Genomic DNA, 27,654 nt, shown 5'->3' on the forward strand with positions numbered 1-27,654 from the left:
ATTATTTTGGTTTCTACATGATTCCATATGTGTTATTTCATAGTTTTGACGTCTTCACTATTATTCTACAATGTAGAAAATAGTACAAATAAAGAAAAACCCTTGAATAAGTAGGTGTGTCCAAACTTTTGACTGGTACTGTACATACAGTGCACTAAAAGTATTCAGACCCCTTGACTTTTTCCACATTTTGTTACGTTACAGCCTTATTCTAAAATGGATTAAATATTTTTTTCTCTCATTATTCTACACACAATACCCGATAACGACAAAGCAAAAACAGGTTTTTAGAAATGTTTGCACACAAAAAAAGCTGAAATATCACATTTACATAAGTATTCAGACCYTTTAACTCAGTACTTTGTTGAAGCACCTTTGACAGCAAATACAGCCTAGAGTCTTCTTGGGTATGATGCAACAAGCTTGGGGTACCTGTATTTGGAGAGTTTCTCCCATTCTTCTCTGCAGATCCAATTTTGCTCACTCTTCAGCTGTAAACTGCTCCCAATTCTTCAATGTTTGATGGTGGCCTTTGACCAACTGCTGTTTTCAGATCTCGCCGTAGGTTTTCGATGGTACACAGATCTGGACTCATTGCTGGCCACTCCAGTCCAGTGTTTCTTCCTGAACCAGTCCTGGGTGGTTTTTATGTTCTTGGGTTGGTTGTCCTGCTGGATTCCCACGACCTTTGACGGAGACCTAGTTTTTGGACACCGGGTTGAACACTCCACTCCAAAACACCTTGATAATCTGCTGATTTCATGATGCCTTGCACATGTTCAAGGCCCCCAGTTCCAGAGGCTGCAAAGCAACCCCATAGCGTTATCGAAACTCTCCCATGTTTGATTGTAGGGAGGAATGGTGTAGGAATGCTTCATTTGGTGATACATTACTGTAGATATTGTTTTTCAATGGGACATGTAAAACAAATAACTGGATTTTTTGTTGTTGAAAAGTGAAAGGGTGACTGTACCCAGGGATTGCACATACTGTCTAGACAAACCCAGAGGGGTTGCACATTTTTATGTGTAAGAGGTTGAGACAGCAGAAAAGAGGAAATACATCTGAGATTAGGATGGAGATTAAGAGGTATGGAATAGGTATATAAGGAAGCAGAGCTGAGTGAAAGAGAGCATCTGAAGCAAGGAGAAGCAAGAATAGAGGAAAAAGACGTTGACATACACCAAGGTAAAACCCGAATATTTGATTCTCTAATGACAAAATGCACTTCTTTCTCGTTTGTCTCTGAGTGTGCCGGAGTCTGGTTGGGTGCCCCCACAGATCAGAACTCCCAGTTTCCTTTATAAAATATATAGAATAACTTTGCTCTTTTCCCAACACTGAAGAGAAGTGAAGATCCCATGATGAAAGTCCTACCCACTGGCCATGATGCTACTCGGGCGTCTGCCATGGTACTCAACGCCCTAAACTCCCCGGTACAGTAGCCTTCCCTCATCATCTCAACACCACAGTGACTGATGTAGATTCTCTCAATAGAAGATGTATTTTCAGGGCCGGTTACCCTGACCCAGAATAAGCCTAATCCTGGACTGAAAAGCATGCTCAAATTAGAATAGCCATTGAAAGTTCTGTGTCTGCCCACATAAGAAAATATATGCTATAGTATACATGTAAATACTATGGTATTCACTGTAGCGTAATACTATAGGGGTCTAAGACAGACCCAATCTTCTGCTCTTTTATAACCTGTAGGGACACAAATATTGGTATATAATTGGCATGTAGGTTTCTCACTTATGGGTGGGAAAAATGCAACATGGATGAGGGGAATGGCAGGTATAATGCAAATAAGATAGTGTAGTATTTATTAGAGTTAAAAATAGTGTAGTGTTTTTCAGAAATTACTGTACTATTTACAACAGTGTTTTTTTGTGTGGATAATACTATAGTATTTACTATAGTATTCTACAGTATACTACAGCATTCTATAGTAAGTACTACACATGCTCGAGGGATACAACAGTGTGTAGTATAGTATTCCACAGTATTCTACAGTTTACTATGGAATTCTATAGTAAGTACTGTAATATTCTATAGTAAACTGTAGTTTTTTTTTCATGTGGTTGGGAAACCAGCCCTGTGAGTATATGGACGGAGCTTCTCTCTCATATCCGTCCTTTTAATCTCTCCCTTGTTCTCCCCTTTTTCTTTTAGAACCTAAACGGGTCTCTGGGAAGGTCAAGGACTTTCTCCCATGTCCTGGCCATTCTACCTGGTATAAACTGGGGTCCAAATGTGTTAAGCACTTCAAGGAAGAATTGGACTTTCAATCTGCTGAGGTAAATTCAGACTTCTCTAAGGTTTTATTCTACAGACCCATGTTCTCTCAGTGAATTAACCTTTATTTAGACAAGAGAGTCCCATTGAGATCAATGTCTCTTTTCGTTAAAGGTAGACATACCGTAGTGAACCTCTGTATCTCTACATGATACGCAAAATTACCACCATAACTAACTCTCAAAGCAGCATGCTGTACTCTAGTTCAGGGTATCCACACTATTGTCTTTACCCGTTTTCAGTGTTGTGCATTAGTGTCTAACTCTAAATATATTTTGATGATGACAACTCTCTCTTTCGTTTTCTCATTCATTCATTCTCACCCACACAGGATTTCTGCCACTCTCAAAAGGACAAATCTCATCTGATATCAATCCACTCCAGCCAGGAGAACGAGGATGTGGATGTTTTTGCTCAGAGGTTCAGCAGATATTCCCCGCGCATCTGGCTTGGCAGTTTTACAGTATCCAACCCTCTTCAGGTGGTGATTTTAGACTAAATAGGGGCAGTTTCTCGGACACAGATTGACCTGGACTAAAAATTATTATTGATGGAGATTCTTTATTGAGTCTGATTTTTAGTCCAGGACTAGGCTTAATCGGTATCCAGGAAACCACCCCATAGTGTTCACCATTCAACTTGATCATCATTATAAAAACCAGGTGGACAACAGTGTTCATGCCCCCCAACTCTCTCTCTCTGTCTGTCTGTCTCTGTCTCTGTCTCTGTCTCTGTCTCTCTCATATATAGCCTCACCGCTACCTCTGGACTGATGGGTCCCCCATGGACTACTATTCCTGGCTTCAGAACCCCAAGCAGCCATCCGGTGACGGACAGTGCATGGAAATGAACTGGCAGCGTAAGCAAGAGAAGGCAGGGATAATGGGAGGGAGGGAGTGATGGAGGGAAGGCAAGGCAGGCGGAGAGGAAGTATTTTTATTTATTTAACTAGGCAAGTCAGTTAAGAACAAATTCTTATTTACAATGACAGCCTACCCCGGCCAAACCCTAAACCGGACGACGCTGGGCCAATTGTTCACCGCCCTATGGGACTCCCAATCACAGCCGGTTGTGATACAGCCTGGAATCGGACCAGTGCCTGTAGTGACGCCTCTAGCACTGAGATGCAGTACCYTASACCGCTGCGCCACTCGGGAGTAGGGGGCAAGGGAAAGAGGGGACATGACAGAGCGACTTACAAGAGCATTTAGGGTTAATTGCCTTAATCAAGGGCACATGGACAGATTTCTCACCCAGTCAGCTCTGGGATTTGAACCAACGCTCCTAACCGCTAAGCTACCAGCTGCACCAAATCCAGTATGCTRATGTATTCAGAATAAGGGAGTGGGATGTTTTTGATTTGAAGTTTGACAAATCTCATAGTTTTGTGTTATATAGATCAGTGCCCATGTGGTTAGAGTGACTGTCCTGAGCTTGGATGGTTGGGGGTTTCGATCCCAGGTCGAGTCATAGCAAAAACGGGACAGATTCCTCATTGCTTGGCACTCAGCATTAAARTKAAGTTTTGAGGGTAAGGCCCTGTGAGAGACTAGTGTCAAGGGGGTGTACTTGTATTAAATGATACATCAAAAGCCTCATGGTACAGAAACAGTAGATAGGCTCATGCCGTTCTGGCTTGGAAAAGGCTACTTAGCTACTTATGTAGCTCAATACTCTCTCAAAGGGATTTAATAATGGATAAAACAAACTTTTTTCATTTTATCTCTCCATCTCTATGCATCTCAGGAAAAGGGGATTGGAATGATAAGCCGTGCAGCCAAACCAATTACTTTCTGTGTGCCTTCATACCTGGTGGAAGAGAGGAAATGAAAGGAGGAGAAGAAGAAGAGTGGATGGTGGAAAAAGGGAGTCAGAGGATTATGATTTAAAGTAGATGACAGATGAGCAGTATAGCAGTATATACAACCTGTCAGATATGCTTTGCATTACAGCTTTCTCAGACATCATGACACCAGGACCCTGTAAAATGTTATAGAAAACCCACTGCTCAAAGACTAAGCCTTTGTCAGCTAAAAGTTTTCACCATCACAGTCAGTTTCAGTCCGCCCAAAGTAAGATTTAATGAAACAACTGATTGTATTAGAAACCTCTAAACACATTGCATTTGAGAATTCTATCTAGGCCTATTGTCAGAAAATAGTGTAACCTAATCTATTTTCAGGGGGAATGGTGTTGATAAAATACTGCTTCACTTGTTTGTACTATGAAACACTGTGCATTGCTTGCCTAGCAAATAAAAAAGGAATACAAAAATATCTTCATTAATCARTAATCATTGCATGACTTTCTTTTGTTGACCTGGCCTTATTTAGCAACCAGATGGGGACAAGGAGTCAATACATAACAATACAGCCTCATCTTATTTATAGATGGATAGCCCACTGGGTTGACTTTACAGATTTAGAATTTAACCTATTACCTTTCCATTCGGTGACATGTTTGAGTAGTGTGCTCAAAACAGAGACCATGCATGATATTTACTTTGCATGTGTTTTTACGCATGCTATTGATCAGAGAGAGAGAGATTGATCTAAACATCAGCGCCACAAGTAACTTCCACAAAGCTGCGAACGAGCTGAGAGACAAGGCAAGAAGGGCCTTCTATGCTATTAAAAGGGGACATCAAATTCGACATACCTATTAGGATCTGGCTAAAAATACTTGAATCAGTTATAGAACCCATTTCCCTTTATGGTTGTGAGGTCTGTGGTCCGCTCACCAACCAAGTATTCACAAAATGAGACAAACACCAAATTGAGACTGCATGCATAATTCTGCAAAAATATCTTCTGTGTACAACGAAAAACACCAAATAAGGCATGCAGAGCAGAATCAGGCCGATACCCGCTAATTATCAAAATCCAGAAAAGAGCCTTTAAATTCTACAACCACCTTTGGGGTTTGGGAAGCTATTCCCAAACCTTCCATAACAAACCCATCACCCACAGAGAGATGAACCTGGAGAAGAGTCCCCTAAGCAAGCTGGTCCTGGGGCTCTGTTCACAAACACAAACAGACCCCACAGAGCCCCAGGACAGCAACACAATTAGACCCAACCAAATCATGAGAAAACAAAAAAGCATTACTTGACACATTGGAAAGAATTATTCAAAAAACAGAGCAAACTATAATTCTAATTGGCCCTGAACAGAGAGTACACAGTGGCAGRATACCTGACCACTGTGACTGACCTAAACTGAAGGAAAGTTTTGACTATGCCTTGCTATTGAGAAGGGCCACCATAGGCAGACCTGGCTCTCAAGAGAAGACAGGCTAGGTGCAACACTGCCCAAAAAACCTCCTGACAAATGTACAGTATGACAATATTAGAGACACATATTTCCCTCAGATTACACAGATCCACAAAGAATTCGAAAACAAACCCCATTTTGGGTGAAATATCACTGTGCCATCACAGCGGCAAGACTGTGACCTATTGCCACAAGAAAAGGGCAACCAGTGAAGAACAAACACCATTGAAAATTCAACCCATATGTGTTTATTTATTTTCCCTTTTGTACTTTCACTATTTGCACATCGTTACAACACTGTATATATACATAATATGACATTTGAAATGTCTTTATTCTATTGGAACATCTGTGAGTGTAATGTTTACTGTAAATTTCTATTGTGTATTTCACTTTTGTTTATTCTCTACTTTACTTGCTTTGGCAATGTTAACATATGTTTCTCATGCCAATAAAGCCCTTGAATTGAATTGAGATCAAATCGCCCTCTACACAACTGTTGCTCTAATCGGAGACGCTGCTGCAGCCATACTGCACAGGCATTTTGTAAAAAAAGTTTATTTTTATTTTTTATGACTATATGCTAATAACCATTTAGCCTACTAAATATTTTTACAACTAACTCTGAAGCTTATTTTTGGCCAGGTCATTGGATGAATCAGTAGGTTAATAAATTGTAATGGTCTAATTTGTTAACCGTTTAATTAGTGGTTGTAGATTAGAATATCTCTTTTTGATAGTTTAGAGATTGTGACAGTGGCAACACAGTTTTGAAGATGAAGGACCGATTGGAACAGTTGAAGGCGGTAAGCTTCGTCTTTTTATACACTTGTTCATGTTTTCATGGCCTTGCTTGCTATTAGCTTAACATATAACCGTTGCTAATCATACAGAATTATATAATATGGATGGGGGACGTATCTGATTTACTCGTTTGTTTTTGTCAAGGTATCTGATTTACGTGTTTGTTTTTGTGCACTAGATGCGGTTGGTTCTGGATGAGCGGTTTGGCCACAATGTTCGATCAACTGTTTGATCCCATTTTCAGGCCTAGAAAAGCAGAAATAGTCTAGTTGAACATTGTGCTAATAAACATTAGAGCATGAAGTTATTCCAGGAATTAGGTAGGCCTAATTGGGGTGTGATGATATTTATGCTGTTTATTGGTGGTGCGTTACAAATGGAGGTGGGTGGGTAGAGAGAGGGGACCAGAAGGGTTGATTAAGGAAAGATGAAAGGATGGTTTTCTCCTAATTTCCTCCACCAAGGTCTCAAGGTTATCGATGTACTGGCTATTCATTGTAGCTAATGTGCACCGCAAGCCTTATACTGTGTGGTAATTTTTTAAATAAAACTTTACAGTGGATTTAAATCACATTGTTTCACTGACGTAAGAACCACTAAAAAACGGCGGTCGACGTCACCGGTCTTCTAGCCATCGCCGCTCCACCTTTCATTTTCCATTTGTTTTGTCTTCTTTTCTCGCACACTTGGTTTACATCTCCTCATGATTACTATGTGTATTTAGCCCTCTGTTCCCTCCATGTCTGTGTGGGGTATTGTTTATTGTCTAGGTTGGCATGCTTCCGGCTGGTTTGCGCCAGGTTTTATTTGTTACCCGTGATTTGTGGCAGCCGGTACTTTGTACTTGGTTGTTGTACTTTGTGCTGCCTCACTTGTTCTTTGGGCATTTGTTATTGTGACGCGGTTGCGTTCTGTTCTTACTATTGCCTCAGTAAAGTGCTTTGTTGTTCACTCATCTCTGCTCTCCTGCGCCTGACTTCCATGCACCAGCTACACCCACCATTGACAGAATACCCCACCCTTGATGGAGTCAGCAGGAGCAGGTGCACCTGTTATAGGGGTAGAGGAGCGCGTCCAGGAGCATGCAGCGATGCTCTACCACCTCGGCGCCACCATGGACCGCATCGTCCAAATAATGGACCGCTGGGAGAGACAGGGAGTCCCTCCAGCACCCCCACCAGCACAACAGGGGCCTCCACTAATCGCTCCCCTGCACCCGGTTCCGGTGGGATTCGTCTCGCCCTCCCCAGGGAGTACGATGGGACGGCTGCCCGCTGCCAGAGTTTCCTGTTGCAGTTGGAGTTATACCTGGCGACAATCCACCCGGCTCCCTCGGGCCGTGAGAGGGTGTCCGCCCTCGTCTCGTGCCTCTCGGGGAAAGCCCTGGAGTAGGCCAACGCCGTGTGAGTGGAAGGAGGTGCGGTGCTGGACCACCTCGAGGAGTTCACCTGTCGTTTCCGAGCAGTCTTCGACCACCCGCCCGAGGGTAGAGCGGCGGGTGAACGTCTCTTCCACCTGCGGCAGGGGACGAGGAGCGCCCAGGAGTTCGCTATGGACTTTTGGACCCTGGCCGCCGGAGCGGGATGGAACGACAGGGCCCTGATCAACCACTATCGCTGCAGCTTGCGCGAGGATGTCCGTCGGGAGTTGGCCTGCAGGGACACCACCCTCACATTTGACCAGCTGGTGGACCTGTCCATCCGGCTGGATAACCTGCTGGCCACCTGTGGACGTCCAGATCGGGCTCTGTTGGTTCCATCCTCCAGCACCAACGCTCCGATACCTATAGAGCTGGTAGGTGCTGCGCTTAGGAAGGCCGGAGGAGGGACCTTCGCGTGCACCATCTGTGGCCGCAGAGGTCACACTGCCGGCCGGTGTCAAGTTGGTTCCTCTGGGGGTCGAGGCAGCAGGCAGGGCACTCTAGCGTCACCCCAGGTGAGCCGGCACCATTCTCACCCAGAGCCCTCTGTTGCACACCTGTTTTTGCATGTCATTTTTCCTGAGTTTTCCCCACATTCCCAGCATACGGCGCTCGTCGATTCAGGCGCGGCTGGGAATTTTATAGACAGAGCATTCGCTCATAGTTTAGGGATCCCCATTGTTCCAGTGGCTGTGCCCTTCCCAGTTCACGCTCTAGATAGCCGACCCTTAGGGTAAGGGTTTATTAGGGAGGCCACCGCTCCCCTGGGCATGGTGACGCAGGGGGGTCACAAGGAGAGAATCAGTCTCTTCCTCATTGACTCTCCTGCGTTTCCCGTGGTGCTAGGCCTTCCCTGGTTAGCCTGTCATGACCCCACTGTCTCATGGCAGCGAAGGGCTCCCACGGGGTGGTCGCGAGAGTGCTCGGGGAGGTGTTTAGGGGTTTCCGTTGGTGCTACTACGGTGGAAAGTCCAGACCAGGTCTCCACCGTGCGCATTCCCTCCGAATATTCCGATTTGGCTCTCGCCTTCTCCAAGAAGAAGGAGACTCAATTACCACCCCATCGTAGGGGGGATTGTGCGATAAACCTCCAGGTAGACGCCACACTTCCCAGTGTATCCCCTGTCAGGCGGAGACGGTGGCTATGGAGACATATGTCTCCGAATCTCTGCGTCAGGGGTACATTCGGTCCTTCCCTTCACCCGCCTCCTCAAGTTTATTTTTTGTGAAGGAGGGAGGTCTGCGCCCGTGTATTGACTATTGAGCCCTAAACCAGATCACTGTGAAGTACAGTTACCCGCTACCTCTCATAGCTGTAATAAATACCATTTAAAATAACACAAGCATATTGCTATTACGTTGTTATAACTAACTTCTTTCAAAACAGGGTTTCTCACAAACTCATAAGCAGATACTGAGACCCACACACACCCAGAGACAGATGGCTGACACAAACCCCACACAAACACTGATTAAAACAGGAAAGGCCTTGATCAAAAGGGTGCTTGGGTCTGCATTTCACGAGATACTGAGACACACACACACCCAAGGACAGAGGGCTGGCACAAACCTTTCATAAACACAGATATGACAGGAACATCTACGCACACACCTAAACTCCTGTTTTAGCTGAACATTTCTGAAGACAAAGAACTCTACTCAGAGCCAATGGGACAGTGATACTAGCCTGAAGGGGACCTCGCCCAACTCATCAGGACCAACCAGAAGACCAGACCAGCCAGACTCAACCTACTTTATTACCTGTATAAAATACATTTGCACTATGTTTCGGGGCTCTGTCTGCAGGTTCCTTACGAGCTGAATGAACGAGGCCGTGCACGCTTGTACCAGATATCTTTACTCTGAATAAACTGCCGCTTGTCATACAATCTACCACCTGGTCCGAATCCATCCTTGACCGACTCTCTCTTCTCCAATATCTCATTATCAACATAGCCACAGCGATTGAGTCAATGCACRGGGCGCACTTCTTCACTAAACTAGATCTCAGGAGCGCTTACAACCTGGTGCGTATCCGGGAGGAAGACGAGTGGAAGACGGCGTTCAGTACTACCTCAGGGCATTATGAGTACCTCGTCATGCCAAACGGGTTGATGAATGCCCCGTTAGTCTTCCAAGACAGTTTTTTTTTTTGCACTGAAAAATGAAGAAAATCCCTTCTAGGGAGAAATGCAGGTCTTAACTAATTAAACAAAGAATATGATCTACATGATCTGTCTCTGTGTGTAAAATAAAGTGGTTAATGGGAACCTAACTCACAGCTAAAACATGTAAAGAAAGCAATCCAATGTTATTTGTTGCCTAGACTTTACTGCAAATGACACTCAAGTCTTGAGAGAAAAACTATACACTAATATTGCAGTTAGCCATGACAGCCTTTATAATAGAATGCTTGTGACCAAACACACATAAATATTGCACTTGGGGAAAAAACATCTTAAAGTAGAAAAGAATGAAACAAACATGCATTCTATTTTTTCTCTATTATATATATACACTATACAAGGCTACATGTGTGCAAAAAAATAACGTTCACAAAAAAAGATAATCCCCCTCACTCATACACATGTGTTACTGTCAAGTTCAACACAACAAAAACAATATATTTGGGCTACACTGCAAATTACACACTTTCTGCCTGTGGACATCTGTTCTACAATGTGCCAGCAAAAGTGAGAAAGAGGGRAAGTGTTTGGTGTTCCTTCCACATCTATAGTGGCATCCAGCATAAGCCAGGCCCAGCTCCAGCTCCACTTGATCCCTGAATCCACTCATTTTCACCTAATTCTCTCATTCCAAAAATTAACCACATACTGTAGAGGGAAAACATTAGTTAACAGATAGTGGTTTGTTCGTTAGCTMGTTAACATTTCACACAGATTTCCAGGGTCCAGTAAGCAACTAACGTGTTATAACTTGAACGGCAAGGAGTCGTATACCAGTTAATACTATAGCGAATTAGTTAGGTTACTAATGTCAGCTCACCTGATGTTGCAACGTTAGCTGTCTGACTTTATTAGCCAGCTAATTTTCACACCATAAACTCAATTATTTGATCAGATGAGTTGGCTTATGTTGCTCAACATTTCTCTGGCTAGCTAACGGAGAATTCGATCCAGCTAGCAAGATTAGCTATGCTAATACTTGTTCCACCACACTTTCTCCCTCACCTCAAACTTTCCAAATGCCAGTTGTTTTTCGGTTACAGCTCATGAAGTATGCTTCATCACCTTCTCACCCCTGTCTCGTGGTCAGGCTTCTCACCTAACCTAACATTGTAACATTACAGCCAGTAGTGATCCAACCCCTCCCAAACTTTTCTCATCGGATCTACACGAATCACGTAGGTCACCTATTTTGGATTCAAAACGGTGAATTTCGCTGAAAGGTGACTAGTTTGCATCCCTGATACAGATTCATTCAACCACCTCCTTCCAAGGTCTAATCATATTTCTTACTCTTAATCTCTACTCCTCATATTCTGATCATCATGCTTAAACCAAACACACACGCTGTTAGAAATTGTGTTTCCTCTCTCACCATTGTGAGTTTTGGAGATGGGTGTGGATCCACGAGCCATGATGTCTGGGAACACAAAGCTCACATCACTCATCATGTTGCATACCCCCCTCACCCCATAATATCATAAGCTGTGTTTGCAACTTAAAATATATAGCTAGCTAGTAAGCTATTTTAATTTACCTTTAGTTTACCAAGCAATCAGCCCAGTTAGTATGTGTTAACTAGCTTTCATGCTAACCAGCAGGTAGTTAGCTGGTGGATCGGCTTACCGAACAGCTAACTAGCCAGTGGTTAGCATGCTACCTACACATACTAGTGCACTTAAGTGCTATAACTAGCTCCTTAGCTAGCTAACGTTAGCTACATTAGTTGTTATTGTTATAGCCAATGTCTTGGCTGTATTACTTTTTATAACTAAGTTTAACGATTGATAACATGAACCATATATTGTTAGATAGCTACGTTATACTGTGTCATTAGCTGGGTAGCTAGCTAGTTAGAATACCATCCAGAGCCATGACATAGGCGGGATCTCTCTTTCCCGTGCGCTGCCAATTAACAATACATTCTTTAAAATTGTTGCACGTCCCATCAAACTCTTCAATATTTTCCACTGGAACCATTTCTGATGTCCCTTCTTCAAAATAAATCCACAAGTGCAAACTGAGAGTAAACCGTTGTCTTTGCTTGCGCCTAGTTTTTTTTGTTAAACTTTCGCCTTTTATGCTTTGCCGAAAAGTTTATTTTATAGCTAGCTATGGAATCAGTTTCATTAGCAGTTGACATGATGCAAGCAGTTTTCAACAATTAGCTCATTTGCTTAGTAAGAAATGCCTCCAGTCTGAGTGATAAGGGGACCATATAAAAAAATGGATGCGTGATGAAAACTTCCCTTTTCCTCGACAGACCAGGTCAAGCAGGAATATTAAAGTATTGTTGTTATATTGCCTTCGCTCGGTGTGAGCTCTAGAAAACTAGATACATTTTTTTATGTAGCTACAACCATATTACTGTTTGGTGTGTTCAATTGCTTATGCTATGCTGTTACTGGTATGTATACACTAGCTGTATATCTGCTAGCTAGATACAGTAGCTAATTAACTTGCTAGCTAGATGGTACACTGACAGTGTTTGTATTCAGCATCTAGTTTCTAGCTAGCTACTTACAAACCTCAATCAACATGGCTCTGATTATTTAGAGCCATGTTGACCCACACACACAGACATTCAGTTCAGTCAGTGTTATGTATTCTAGCAAATATTTCAGTTACATAATGTTCTGTGTTGGTTTTCTCCATGCATTCCTAATTTAGGACCCCCTGACACACCCCAATCAACCTGGCTCTGATCATTTAGACCGTGATAATGCCCCTGAGATGGTTAGTGTCAGGTGCACAAACACACACAACTCTCAGGCCTTAGCAATCTGTTCTACCTTTGCAGATTTATTATATGTTTCCTTCTGGCTTAAACAAATGTCTAAATATACTTTGCATCTAACTCTTTTCAGAATGAAGAAAGGATTTACCCTGGGGAATCAGTAACAAAGGGGCAATGCCTTATGGCAATAATTCTCTTTGTTCTGCGTCATCACCTGACTGGAACTGCCCTGATAGACCTACTTGCCTTGCTGAATTTGCTTGTCTCCAACATCTAAATATCTCTTCAAAAAGTTTTTGGGTAATCCAGCCCTGACAGCTGTCTCTCATTTCTTTTGTGATGAATGCCAAAATTACTTAGGAAAGCAACCCGAAGACACAAATTGCTCGCATTGTGTAATGTCCTTCATCAGAGAATTTTTTTWWTTTTTTTTTATCAATACCTTTGAGGGACCTGCGAGATACACTGGAGAACCATAGAATAGATATTTTGAGGAAACCGGTGAAGGAAGAAGAATATGAAATCGAGGATGTCATGGATGGAAAGATGAACCAAAGATTACTGAAAGAGAAGAGGCTATCTGCTGATGATTTAACATGAACCTGGAACTGTGATGGAGTACCCATTTTTAACTCCTCAAATTACTCAGTTTGGCCCCTTCAATTTACCATAAATGAACTGCCTTACATACATTGGAAAGAAAATGGGATGGTTGCAGGACTTTGGTTTGGCCCAGAAAAACACAGAATGGATACCTTTTTATTGATTCATGTTGCGATTTAGCCCGAAACCCATAAATTTGGAGAGAGAACAGTGGGATTCTGAAGAGGACAAAGGTCTTCTCCTTGATTTGTTCCTCAGATGCAATTGCCAGGCCAATTCTTCATTACTGTAAGCAATTCAATGGTGAATATGGTTGTGACTGGTGCTTGCACCCCGGTAAAGTTGTCCCCAAAGGCAGAGGATATGTAAGATCCTTACAGTCAACAACTCCAAATTGAAAGATCACACAATCAATTTAAGGATAATGCATTTCACGCTGCTCACACTGACATTCCGCAAAATGGTGTAAAGGAGTTGTCAACACTGTTTTTGCTTCCGTTGTCCAACCGAAGAGACAGAAGTTGTAGAGTTATGCCGAGGAATGCATGTAGTCAGGCACAAAACCAAACACAATGTTGAACAATGGAAGCAAAAACAGGATACATGCAACTGTTTGAATCCATGGTACATAGGTCGACAAATGACAGAATTAGACTCTCGACTGCTAAATCTYAAGCCACCAAAGGAAATCACAAGAATGCCGCGATCACTGTATATAAGAACATTTTGAAAAGCATCGGAGTGTTGTGGATTTCTTCTGTTTTATTCAATGACTGTTCTGCCATTCAGCATGCATATTTTGCTTCAAGGATCTATTTCACAGCGTGACCTTAGATTAGCTCACATTTATTTAGTCCTCTTTGTCAAGAAAATTGAAGAATTATATGGACAAGAAAATGTTTCTTTCAATTGTCATCAGCTAATCCACCTTACTGATAGTGTACTGAATTGGCGGCCTCTCGGGGCAACGTCACCTTTTACATTTGAGGGTAACAATGGAAGTTTGAAATCTCTTTTCCATGGGACGCAGTGTGTTCCACAACAAATTTGCCAGCTTTTCTTTCTTTGACGAGTCATTCCCAAACGTCTTAGTGTTTTAGGATTTCACCCAGAGTCAGAGTTCGGTATATTCCTTACAAAGCTTGCAGACAGGAGACTGAAAGGAGAAAAAATCTCAGGCTCCCTCAAAACTCTTGGAAAATCTGTACCTCTTCACCTCACAGCTTCTGTCAAACTTGCTGTAGAATAACTAATTACCGGATCTGTCTCGTCCCAGCCTGTGGAGATGTAACAGTTTAACTTTAGTCCGTCCCCTCGCCCCGACCCGGGCGCGAACCAGGGACCCTCTGCACACATCAACAACAGTCACCCACGAAGCATCGTTACCCATCGCTCCACAAAAGCCACGGCCCTTGCAGAGCAAGGGGAACCACTACTTCAAGGTCTCAGAGCAAGTGACATCACCGATTGAAAGGCTATTAGCGCGCACCACCGCTAACTAGATAGCCATTTCACATCCGTTACAGAGACATAAGGCCGATTCATTTATGAACAGATTGTTTATCACACAACTGTCAGGTTTTGGCCAAGACTGTTCGGGTTTTGGTCACTAGATGTCCCCATTGCACCTTTTTTGTACCTTTTGTTTTTCTTGCTCTTATTATTGTTTGCACCTGTAGGTCATTCCCTTGTTAGTATTTAAACCCTGTGTGTTCCTCAGTTCCTTGCTCAGTGTTTGTAAGTTAGCACCCAGCCCCAGCCCAAGCCTTGTTTTATACAGATATTTCTCTTGTTGGATTTTCCAGAGGTTCTCTGGTTTAGTTCTTGTGTATTATTTGAGTAGTCTTTTGAGGTTTGTTTTTCCCTGCTGTTTTTTTACCACTTTGTGGAGTTTCTTTTGTATTTTGGAGGATTTCCATTTTGTGCCTCTTGGCTTTATTTTTGGACATTGTGGATTTAGTTTCTTTGCCTGAAGATTTTGTTCTTTAATAAACCACCATCTCTAGTACTGCTGTGTCTGCCTCATCTTCTGGGTTCTGCCGATTTATTAGTGACTGTTTCTCGCACCGGGTCCTGACAACAACTAACTACAAAATCTCAGAAAAAAGGGATAATACCTGTCGTGTTAAAAAATGGACGTTGTGCACAACTGCTGTTATTTTTCTTTGTTAGACTGAATTGCATTTGTCAAACAAACTGCTTATGTCAACCTACTCCCATTGTTGTGGTTCAACCATATGTAATTCAAGCTGCCAGTATGTTCATCAACCGCAATCTAGGCATCTCATCAAAAAAAAAAGGTGTGAAGTTGAGAGGTGTATGTATGTACGAGAGGTGTATGTCATCTCATATGTATATACTGTACATATATATATGTACAGTATATACATATGARATGAGTAATGTAGGGTATATAAACATAAAGTGGCATAGTTTAAAGTGGCTAGTGATACATGTATTACATAAAGATGGCAAGATGCAGTAGATGATATAGAGTACAGTATATACATATACATATGAGATGAGTAAACATTATATTAAGTGGCATTGTTTAAAGTGGCTAGTGATACATTTTTACATAATTTCCATCAATTCCCATTATTAAACTCCAGCCACTTTAATAATGGGAATTGATGGATATTATGTAAAAATGTATCACTAGCCACTTTAAACAATGCCACTTAATATAATGTTTACATACCTTACATTACTCATCTCATATGTATATGTATATACTGTACTCTATATAATCTACTGCATCTTGCCATCTTTATGTAATACATGTATCACTAGCCACTTTAAACTATGCCACTTTATGTTTATATACCCTACATTACTCATCTCATATGTATATACTGTACTCTATACCATCTACTGCATCTTGCCTATGCCATTCATATATCTTTATGTACATATTCTTTATCCCTTTACACTTGTGTGTATAAGGTAGTAGTTGTGGAATTGTTAGGTTAGATTACTTGTTGGTTATTACTGCATTGTCGGAACTAGAAGCACAAGCATTTCGCTACACTCGCATTAACATCTGCTAACCATGTGTATGTGACAAATAAMATTTGATTTGATTTGAGGTTGAGACAAAAAAAAGATATCAAGTGTAAATATATTTATGTGGATGGCTGGCTTGTCCTTCTGCCAAACACTTATGAGAGAGATTAGTTATGGCTGTTTTTTAGTGAGCTGGTTGATGTTATTGAGCTGATTCTCATTTGCAATGGTGACCTGGCCAAGAAAAGCATCAACATACCTTAGTTCAGGTCCGTCMAKTGTGAGGATATGTTAGGGATGTGCAGTTCCAGTTAAAACGCATGCATTTAGTTTTGAGTAATAGTTGGAGATCACAGAATGTGTGTTGTATGTCATTGAATCTGTGTGATTCTAATAGTATCACACATTGATAACTTATCAGGGACATACATCAGTGATGCAAGGGCCATCGCTTATATATTGTATTGTACATGTTAACCACATGTTCAGTGGAATAGATGTTTTTTTAAATAAAAAATAAATGAACATTAATATTACTGGTCTGTTTTTACTAAGATGCCACATGTTTTTAATGGATGTAATGTATTGAAAGTATCCATCCCAAAAATGCACACTACTTTAAAAGTAACCTGGCTATACCCATGTTGGCATATAAAATAMATATTGRTTAGCTTTCTGTTTTCGCTTGCAGGAAATGTTTTTCTTGGATAATTTTCATCACCTCAATTAGAATACTATTACAAACCCAACAGGAATAGCCTATAGGAATGCTTTCAATAACTTCAGGGGAATACTACAAAAAATAATGCAGGAAAGCTATTTAAATTCATAAGAATACTATAGAGATAAGCATAATATTTATACCATTGAAATCTTATTACTTTTGAAAGTTATTATAGGTCAAAAATACATACTATAGAGACTCTTATAATCATTCTATAGTATTTTCATAGCAAAATAAAATATCATAGCATACTATAAGCTAACTATAGGGTATTATACAAAACATATAGTTTCTTATAGGAATCTTACAGGAACGCTATAGCACTTTTTCGTAATGTGTCGAAAGCGTTCCACAGGGATGCTGGCCCATGTTTACTCCAATGCTTCCCACAGTTGTGTCAAGTTGGATAGATGTACTTTGGGTGGTGAACCATTCTTGATACACAGGAAACTGTTGAGCGTGAACTGTTGAGCTCCTACTACCATACCCCGTTCAAAGGAACTTAAATATTTTGTCTTGCCCATTCATATTATGAATAGCACACAATCCATGTCTCAAGGCTTTAAAATCCTTCTTTAACCTGTCTCCTCCCCTTCATCTACATTATTTGAAGTGACATTAAAAAGGGATCATAGCTTTCACCTGGATAGTCTGTCTTGGGAAAAGGTGTTCCTTATGTGTTGTACACTCACTCAGTGTCGTTTACATGTTGTCAACAATCTAGGCCAACCCTGGCGGTTTTGTTGCTTAACAAACAACCCGTMTATTGGAGAAGCAGTTTCTGCCTATACTCATATTGTACTGTCTTTGATAAAACCATCAACAACCTTCTCTGTTGACCGTCAGAGATCACGTGATAGACACAAAAGCGTCACATACATTAGCCAAATTAATCGAAGGCCAATAGCACTTAGCTAACTGTCCCATCCAAAACCGTGGGGGTAAGTGTGGACGTAAGATTTTTTTAAATATTCRAAATTTACTCAGCCATGTCAAAACACAGACATCAATTCAAAGATCTGAATACAGAATGAGAATTATTGTATTGACACTCGTGCCTCGTCCTATTCAAAGTTTACAATTATGTTATTTAGCTAGCTAACGTTGTATAGCTTGTTAGCATAGTCAGAGAAGACGTTGGTTCACGGTGGCTAACGTTAGCATATCGACTTGTTTCGCTCGAGCTGAGATTTATCAGTGCATCATGGTCATGCGGGGTTGTAAATGCAACAGTTTTGTTTTTGGTACATTTTCGTAAAAACAAGTTGTTAGGTACTGGACCAAGTGTGACGCGAAGCCTCGTGAAAAGGTGCTGTAGTCCGCTAAATATGGGGGTAGGCGGTTTGACTGGACTTATTTCATATGTAACTATAGCACGCTATAACTGCAGCAAAACGGTGTATACAGTTGGACCACTTCCATAAGGCAACAGTAGGCAGGTTTMTATTGGCCCAGGTTCGTTCGAGAAAATGTTGCAAATAAAATCATTGCAACTTGTAATGGAAACGGTAGATATAATGGCCGTTTTTTAAAGATCAACATTATTTGTATTCGTATGACGGGTGCATTTTTCTTTAATAGAAATGTCCGTATTTGGAGGGGGGGCTGGTCCAGACTCAAGGTGTCATAAATATTGATTGATTTCCTTAAATGAACTGTAACTCAGTAAAATCGTTGAAATTGTTGCGTTTATATTCTTGTTCAATATATTTAATACGCAAACGTTTTAATTGTTGCCCCAAAAAAGTCCCGATGATGTGTTGACGGAGATGGCAGCATCCCAACTGGCTCTTACCAAACTCTCCACTATTTTGTTTGTTCGTGTACTATTTKTTTACGCTATTTAGCTCAGGAATTGTTTTGTGTCATTACATACACCTGGGAAGAACAATTGGATATAAGAGCGGCGGTACCTCACCAGAACTTCCAGCATTATGACTTCCCTGAAGCGGATCCTTTGTTTTCTCTCCCCAGGGCAATTTAATTTATTCCAGAGTAGGGTTGCACATTTTGGGGAATATTCAGAGGTGGAAACTTTCCGTGGGAATATATGGGAATTAACGGAAATGTATGCAAATGAATATTAATACCATTTAAATGTAGATTTTTTGCATTGGATATATTTASCATATCATATGGAGACAGAAACAGAAGCATTTTAACTTATCATAAGTAGACATAATTGCAAATGATTAAATCCTTCCAATATAAATTTTTAAAACAATTTAGTTACGAATTGAACCGTAATTAAATTATTTGACTCCCAAAAACGTTTTCAACATACATCTATCTGTAAAATGATAGTCTAGAAACTAAAGCTTTGGTTGTCTTCCTCGGGCTTACATGCCTTCTCCCTGGACCTCCTCAATGTCCACCTCTTGAACAGCAGACTCTGAGGCCTCATCTTCACTGTCACTTTCCAACTTCGTTGTAGATGGCTCGTTGTCAGGCTCAAAAAGCCTCACATTTGCCTGGATGGCCACCAATTTTTCAACCTTTGTATTGGTCAGTGGGCAAGCAGTATGGATTTCTTCTCTTACATCTGCACGCAGAGTCTGAACATCAGACAGGATGGCATTTTCTCCCTCAATCCGCGCAATGGCTACTGCTATAAGTTTCAGGAGTTTCAGGCTGCTTACCACTCTCCCAAAATACATCATCCAGGAGGATCCTCTTGATGGTGCTGTCCATATCGGCAGACTGTGATATGGCCATTTCTTGGAGAGACTCCTTCCCCTCCAGGAGACTGTCAAACATGATGACAACACCACCCCAACGGGTGTTGCTGGGCAGCTTCAATGTGGTGCTCTTATTCTTCTCACTTTGCTTGGTGAGGTAGATTGCTGTTATAACTTGATGACCCTTCACATACCTAACCATTTCCTTGGCTCTCTTGTAGAGTATATCCATTGTTTTCAGTGCCATGATGTCCTTGAGGAGCAGATTCAATGCATGAGCAGCACAGCCAATGGGTGTGATGTGAGGGTAGGACTCCTCCACTTTAGACCAAGCAGCCTTCATGTTCGCAGCATTGTCTGTCACCAGTGCAAATACCTTCTGTGGTCCAAGTTCATTGACTGCCTTCAGCTCATCTGCGGTGTGTTTGTTGTCCCTTGTGTMTGTGCTCTTGTAGAATACTGATTGAGGGGTGGAGATGATGTAGTTAATTATTCCTTGCCCACGAACATTCGACCACCCATCAGAGCTGATTGCAATACAGTCTGCGTTCTCTATGATTTGCTTGACCTTCACTTGAACTCTGTTGAACTCTGCATCCAGCAAATGAGTAGATAAAGCATGTCTGGTTGGAGGGGTGTATGCTGGGCGAAGAACATTCAGAAATCTCTTCCAATACACACTGCCTGTGAGCATCAGAGGTGAACCAGTTGCATACACAGCTCGAGCAAAACATCAGCATTTCCCTGACTACGTTCTTTCCCTGACTACACTTCTGATTCCAGGAGGACCATGAGCTGTTGCAAATCGATAAGGTGTCTGATTCATCATTGTCACCTCGAATAGAAGTAGAGGGACTTTAGTCAGAGATTGCTTGTTGTGAGCGCTGAGGGAACTTTATGCACTTGGCCAGATGATTCTGCATCTTTGTTGCATTCTTCACATATGATTTGGCACAGTATTTGCAAATGTACACAGCTTTTCATTCTACATCAGCTGCAGTGAAATGTCTCCATACATCAGATAGTGCCCGTGGCATTTTCCTGTAAAGATTAGAAAACCCAAAAACAATTCCATGTACAGATAAATAGTTAAGCAGTTAGATTAAACAACTCCTTTGTAAGATATTTGTTTTAAAATGAAACATGTATGGAAACAGGTAAATTAACACTCCTCAGTTAGCAGGCTCAATCAAACTAAAACTCACATGGTAACAAAAACGAACTAGCAAATCCAATCAAAGTTTATTTGTCACGTGCGCCGAATACAACAGGTGTAGACCTTACAGTGAAATGCTTACTTACAGGCTCTAACCAATAGTGCAAAAAGGGTATTAGGTGAACAATAGGTAAGTAAAGAAATAAAACAACAGTAAAAAGACAGGCTATATACAGTAGCGAGGCTACATACAGACACATGCAGAAATTGTTAACAAGTTAGAAATGATTTAAACACACTTTGCTGTAGRCTACTATTTACTAGTTAACAAAAAATCATGTATGTCATATAAAATATATTCACCCCACCCAGTATTGTAATCAAAACTTACCAGAAAGCATGTAGTCCTTGGCTCAGACAGCGTAGTAGTGTGGGCTCAATAGCATCTCATTAGTGTGCAAGATCTTGAGAATCAGCTGTACATGTGATGGAAGAATGCACTGTGCATGCAGAGGATTGCAATTCCATTGAATTCGGGATACTTTAACCAAAATATGCCACAAGACCTAGAATTGACTTGTGTGTCCCACAAAAAAAAGGTTCACTGTTATAAGCTAACTTGTTTGATGAATTTAAGCAAAATTCCCAGGCTTAACTTCCCATGGAAAATTTCTGGAAAAATTCAGACCCTTTGCAACCTATTCCATAGGCTGACCCAAAACAATGCCGGCGGAGGAGAGGTACTCGAGGCTGTCTTCTGGTCTGACTTGGACTCGCTAATGTCCAATTTCTGGATAATGAAGTTGATGAGCTCAAGGCGAGAGTGGCTTTTCAGAGAGACACCAGGGATTGTAACATCCTCTGCTTCACGGAAACATGGCTCTCTCAAGATATACTGTCTGACTCTGTAAAGCCAGTTGGGTTCTCAGTACATCACGCCGACATTATTAACAACTTATGGTGTAACAGGAACTCAAGTTCTTCTGTTCCCCCGACCTAGAATATCTCTCAATCAAATGCCGACCGTACTATCTCCTGAGAGAATTTTCATCAATAATAGCCACAGCGGTCTATATCCCCCCTCAAGCCGATACCACGACGGCCCTCAAAGAACTTCACTATAAACTCTTGACCATTGTTATACTACCTTCTAGAATGCATATAAGGCCCTCCATTCGCAAAATCGGACCACGATTCCATCTTTCTCCTCCCCTCCTATAGGCTGAAACTCAAACAGGGAGCACCCGTGGTGAGGACTTATTCAATGCTGGTCTGACCAATCGGAATCCACGCTTTAAGATTATTTTGATCACGTGGACTGGGATATGTTCAGAGTAGCTTCAGAAAATAATATCGACACGCATACTGATACGGTGAATGAGTTTATCAGAAAGTGCATAGGAGATGTTGTACCCACTGTGACTATTAAAACCTACTCCAACCAGAAACCGGGGATAGATGGGAGCATTCGCACAAAAYTGAATGYGCRAACCACTGCATTTAACCAGGGCAAGAAGACTGGGATTATGGAAGAATACAAACAGTGTAGTTATTCCCTCCGCAAAGCAATCAAGCAGGCTAAATGTTGGTATAGGGACATAGTTAAGTCCCAGTTCAACGGCTCAGACAYGAGACGTATGTGGCAGGGTCTACAGACAATCACGGATTATAAAATGAAAGCCAGCCCTGTCGAGGACACCGACGTCTTGCTTCCGGACAGGCTGAACACCTTCTTCGCTCGCTTTGAGGATAATACAATGCCACCGACGCGGCCCGCTATCAAGGACTGTGGGCTCTCCTTCTCCGTGGCAGACGGGATTAAGACGTTGAAGCATGTTAACCCTCGCARGGCTGCTGGTCCAAATGGTATCCCTAGACGCGTCCTCAGAGCATGCACAGACCAGCTGGCTGGTGTCTCTACAGATATATTCAATCTCTCCCTATCCCAGTCTGTTGTCCCCACATGCTTCAAGATGGCCACCATTGTCCCTGTACCTAAGAAAGCAAAGGTAATTGAACTACGTAGCACTCAGCTCTGTCATCATAAAGTGCTTTGAGAGAGTAGTCAAGGATCATATCACCTCCACCTTACCTGCCACCCTTGACCCACTTTAATTTCCGCCCCAATAGATCCACAGACGATGCAATCGCCACCATTCTGCACACTGCCCTGTACCATCTGGACAAGAGGCATACCTAATATAAGAATGCTTTTCATTGACTATAGCTCAGAATTCACCACCATAGTACCCTCCAAGCTCATCATCAAGCTTGAGGCCCTGGATCTGATCCCAACCCTGTGCAACTGGGTCCAGGACTTCCTGACGGGTTTCCCCCAGGTGGTGATGGTAGTTAACAACACCTCTTCACCAATCCTCAACACTGGGGCCCCACAAGGGTGCGTGCTCAGCCCCCCCCTGTATTCCCTGTTCACCCATGACTGCGTGACCAAGCACTCCTCCAACTCAATCATCAAGTTTGCACACGACACAACAGTAGTAGGCTTGATTACCAACAATGATGAGACAGCCTACAGGGAGGAGGTGAGGGCTCTGGGAGTGTGGTGCCAGGAAAGTAAGGAGATGATCATGGAAACAGCAGAGGGAGCACCCCCTATCCACATCGATGGGACCGCAGTGGAGAAGGTGGAAAGCTTCAAGTTCCTCGGCGTACACATCACTGACAAACTGAAATGGTCCACTCACACAGACAGTGTGGTGAAGATGGCGCAACAGCGCCTCTGCAACCTCAGGAGGCTAAAGAATTTTGGCTAAACACCTAAAACCCTCAAACTTTTACAGATGCACAATTGAGAGCATCCTGTCGGGCTGTATCACCGCCTGGTACGCCAACTGCACCGCCCACAACAGCAAAGCTCTCCAGAGGGTGGTGCTGTCTGCAGAACGCATTACCGTCCTGGACGTATGTTTACAATGTTACGCCTAGTCTGAGTCCAGGCTGGTTTTTCAGCCTCTCTCCACCTTGTCTCAAACAAAACACATTCAAATTGCTTTCCTAGTGCCAAGACGGTCATGTCAACCAAGCATCAGTAACTGAATAATATGTCAATTACTCAAGTAGTTAACACTAATAGGACATGGTTGTCTGTTTGTTGTCACTTTTGCCAGGTATTGTTGTGACGCCACATCACACCAGCAGCACCCTTTGTGGCTTCTAATATTGATGATTGATGCTGTCTTTTGAGCAGCACTGTAAAGGGAAAAGGGTGGGACACAAACACTGCCAATTGATGACCTGTTCTTCTTCTCCTCTTGTTATTTCAGCGTGTAAACACCAACACATAGAACAGACCGCTATGGCAGAACCAGATGTACAATTTAAGGTGAGTCTTTGACTGTGTCTTGTGTCACCCAACTCCATCTATTGTGCACTACCAGGGCCCGTAGGACTCTGGTCAAAAGTAGTCTACTAGACCTATATTGTTTGGTCTCCCGAGTAGCACAGCAGTCGGTTGCTATTCCTTTTAACCAATGTGTTGTTTAATTACTGTCTGTGTTTCAGCTAGTGTTGTGTGGAGATGGAGGCACAGGAAAAACCACCTTCGTGAAGAGGCATTTAACAGGAGAGTTTGAGAAGAAATACGTTGGTGAGTTTCTTAGAATCCAGACAGTCCTCTCTCCCTCTTCTCTCTCTCAGCTTTACATACCTCTTTGCCGTCTTCTGCTTCTTCTCCTTCATAACCCCACCATACCTTCAATCAATAATCAGACTTAATTCTCTCCAGAGGGAAATTGAGTTTGTAGGCATGGGTAGCATGATGGGAAAATATGCTATCCATACAAGAGTTGAAACCCTTCTACATCCCTGAACCATGGCTGACCTGCCCTTCCCTCCCCCTCCTCTTCCCCCTGTAGCGACTCTGGGAGTAGAGGTGCACCCCTTGGTCTTCCACACCACTCGAGGGACCATCAAGTACAACGTCTGGGACACAGCCGGCCAGGAGAAGTTTGGGGGGCTCAGAGATGGCTACTACATACAGGGTACGTCACATTTGTGTGGGTCACATGTCTGTGTATTGTAGTACATACAGAGTAGGTCACATCCTGACCTCAGATCTCTACACAATCTTACCCTCTGGTGCAAAATGACTCGGATGATTACGGGCACCACACATTTAATGATTATCTGATTCACTCAATCACTCTCCCTCTTCTACTTTTCTGTCCCCTACCTCTCTCCAGCCCAGTGTGCGATCATCATGTTCGACGTGACATCTCGCGTCACCTACAAGAATGTGCCCAACTGGCACCGTGACCTGGTGCGCGTCTGCGAGAACATACCCATAGTCCTGTGCGGCAACAAGGTGGACATCAAGGACAGGAAGGTCAAAGCCAAGAGCATCGTGTTCCACCGCAAGAAGAACCTTCAGGTAACCGTGGCGACCCAACGCACACACATTTAGATAGTGTTTTGTACCTGCCAACTACCACACCTGTCTGTACAAGTCTATATTCCTCAGCTGGAGTACTGTGTGTCTGCAGTGTTTCTCCATTCCTGGTTAATTTTTTTTAGATGGGAGAGCGACAATAGCGTTTATCATACATATATATATATGCGAGAGATATGAGACTATACCTAATCAAGACTCTCTCTCCACCTCATCAGTACTACGACATCTCAGCCAAGAGTAACTACAACTTTGAGAAGCCCTTCCTGTGGCTGGCCAGGAAGCTGGTAGGAGACCCCAACTTGGAGTTTGTGGAGATGCCTGCCCTCGCTCCCCCGGAGGTCGTCATGGACGCCTCCCTGGCCGCGCAGTACGAGAACGACCTTAAAGTGAGTACACACACGCATGCAGAAAGCGCACACACACACATGCAGGGGACACGCATGCAGAACACACACACATGCAGAAGTCGCACACGCCGTACTGGGTCAGTGTTTAATGTGTTCTTTATTGAAATTGTATTTATTTACATCAGGAACTTGCATACTAGTATTTAGTTTTACAGGTGACAAAAATAATGAATACACAATTTTTCCTCACACCTCCAGGTTGCCGCAGAAACAGCGCTCCCAGATGAAGACGATGACCTTTAACCTGTGACTTCTCTCTGGCCTCTTCGGTGTTCTGGGGGTGTGGCCTATTGCTGACCTTAACCCTTGACCTTTAATTGTAAAAGCCCCCCCAATGTTTTGTTTTTGTGTTTCAAACTGAAAATGTGTGTCTGGTAGCGTGAAGATTTCAGTAGAGACAAACAGGAGTAGAATTTCACACTGCTCACAGTAGGCGTTACACACACACACATACAAATGAAAGACTTTGTTCGCTCGCTGTACGATACTGACTAAGGGGGATATGAAATCACACTAAATAAAAAGTATTTGAATATAAACTATTTGCTGTATCAATTCATGTGAACAAAATGGGTGCGTGACTGGAATTTAGCAAAAAGCACATTTCACTTCCTTGTGGGACTACCTGACTGATGTTTGAGAGCATTTTATTCTTCAGAGGTGCCTGTGGTGTGGTTGACAGGGATTGAAAATGTACTGGTTCCACAACAAAGTTGTATAGTAAATACATGAATAMATATTTGTGTACAATAATCCATTTGTACTATTTGTAATATACAGTGCCTTCAAAGTATTCATACCCCTTGACTTATTCCACATTTTGTGTTACAGCCTGAATTCAAAATGGATTTAAATATWTTTTTTTCTTTYTTACCCATCTACACACAATACCCTGTAATGACAAAGTGAAAACATGTTTTTACATAAGTATTCAAACCCCTGAGTCTATACATGTTAGAATCAYCTTTGGCAGCGATTACAGCTGTACAATATTTGCACATTTTWTTCTTTTTTGAATTCTTCAAGCTCTGTCAAGTTGGCTGTTGATCATTGCTAGACAGCCATTTTCAAGTCTTGACATAGATTTTGTAGTGGATTTAAGTCAAAAATAAAGCTAGGCCACTCATGAACATTCAATGCCGTCTTGGTAAGAAACCAGTGTATGTTTGGCCTWGTGTTYTAGGTTATTATSTGGCTGAAAGGTGAATTTGTCTCCCAATGTCTGTTGGAAAGCAGACTGAACCAGGTTTTCCAATAGGATTTTGCCTGTGGTTAGGTCTATTCCGTTTCTTTTTATCCCCCAAAAAACTCCCTATTCCTTGCCGATGACAATGCTTGAAAATATGAAGAGTGCTACTAAGTGATGTTGTGTTGGATTTGACCCAAACRTAACGCTTTGTATTTAGGACATGAAGTTCATTTCTTTGCCACATTTTTTTTCCCATTTTTACTTTAGGGCATTTTGCATGTTTTGGAATATTTTATTCTGTGCAAGCTTCCTTCTTTTCACTCTGTCATTTAGGTTAGTATTGTGGAATAACTACAATGTTATTGATACATCCATTAAACTGTTTTAAATACACCATTGGCCTCATGGTGTAATCCCTGAACGGTTTCTTTCCTCTCCGGGAACTGAGTTAGGAAGGACGCCTGTATCTTTGTTATGACTGGGTGTATTGATACACCATCCAAAATGTAATTAATAACTTCACCACAGGAGGTTGGTGGCACCTTAATTGGGGAGGACGGGCACGTGGTAATGGTCGGAGCGGAATAGGTGGCATGGTATCAAATGCATCAGGCACATGGTTGCCATGTGTTTGATGCCATTCCATTGGCTCCATTCCAGACATTATAATGAGCCGTCCTCCCCTCAGCAGCCTCCAGTGAACACCATGCTCACCATGCTCAAAGAAATATATTTTATGTCTTTTTTTTTGTAAATTTTTTTT

At 42.2% G+C, this 27,654-nt stretch overlaps 1 protein-coding gene and 2 long non-coding RNA genes across 4 annotated transcripts in view; all 3 read left to right on the forward strand.

Annotated features, from left to right (window-relative positions):
* Nucleotides 1–1,129: 1,129 nt before the first annotated feature.
* LOC112068276 (uncharacterized) overlaps nt 1,130–27,654 on the forward strand; it is a 29,735-nt gene continuing 3,210 nt past the window's right edge. The window contains exon 1 of the long non-coding RNA XR_002893549.2: nt 1,130–1,188. This is a non-coding gene — a long non-coding RNA (uncharacterized lncRNA). The remainder of the gene's footprint in view (nt 1,189–27,654) is intronic.
* Nucleotides 2,156–4,574, forward strand: LOC112068275 (uncharacterized). The gene is made up of 4 exons (XR_002893548.2): nt 2,156–2,300; nt 2,630–2,779; nt 3,049–3,157; nt 4,045–4,574. It is a non-coding gene; the product is annotated as an uncharacterized lncRNA (long non-coding RNA).
* On the forward strand, nt 17,900–26,244 carry LOC112068274 (GTP-binding nuclear protein Ran). Of its 2 annotated transcripts, none has more exons than XM_024135370.2 (7): nt 17,900–17,991; nt 24,169–24,227; nt 24,407–24,491; nt 24,760–24,885; nt 25,087–25,274; nt 25,511–25,681; nt 25,901–26,244. In XM_024135370.2, the coding sequence occupies exons 2-7, from the start codon at nt 24,201–24,203 to the stop codon at nt 25,943–25,945; spliced, it is 642 nt and encodes a 213-aa protein (XP_023991138.1). In that variant the 5' UTR covers nt 17,900–17,991; nt 24,169–24,200; the 3' UTR covers nt 25,946–26,244. The 2 variants fall into 2 exon arrangements, with proteins under 2 accessions (XP_023991138.1, XP_023991139.1); XM_024135371.2 differs by having other exon boundaries at nt 17,919–18,003.

The sequence above is a fragment of the Salvelinus sp. IW2-2015 genome, unplaced genomic scaffold, assembly GCF_002910315.2.
Source record: "Salvelinus sp. IW2-2015 unplaced genomic scaffold, ASM291031v2 Un_scaffold356, whole genome shotgun sequence".
Taxonomy (NCBI): Eukaryota; Metazoa; Chordata; class Actinopteri; order Salmoniformes; family Salmonidae; genus Salvelinus; species Salvelinus sp. IW2-2015.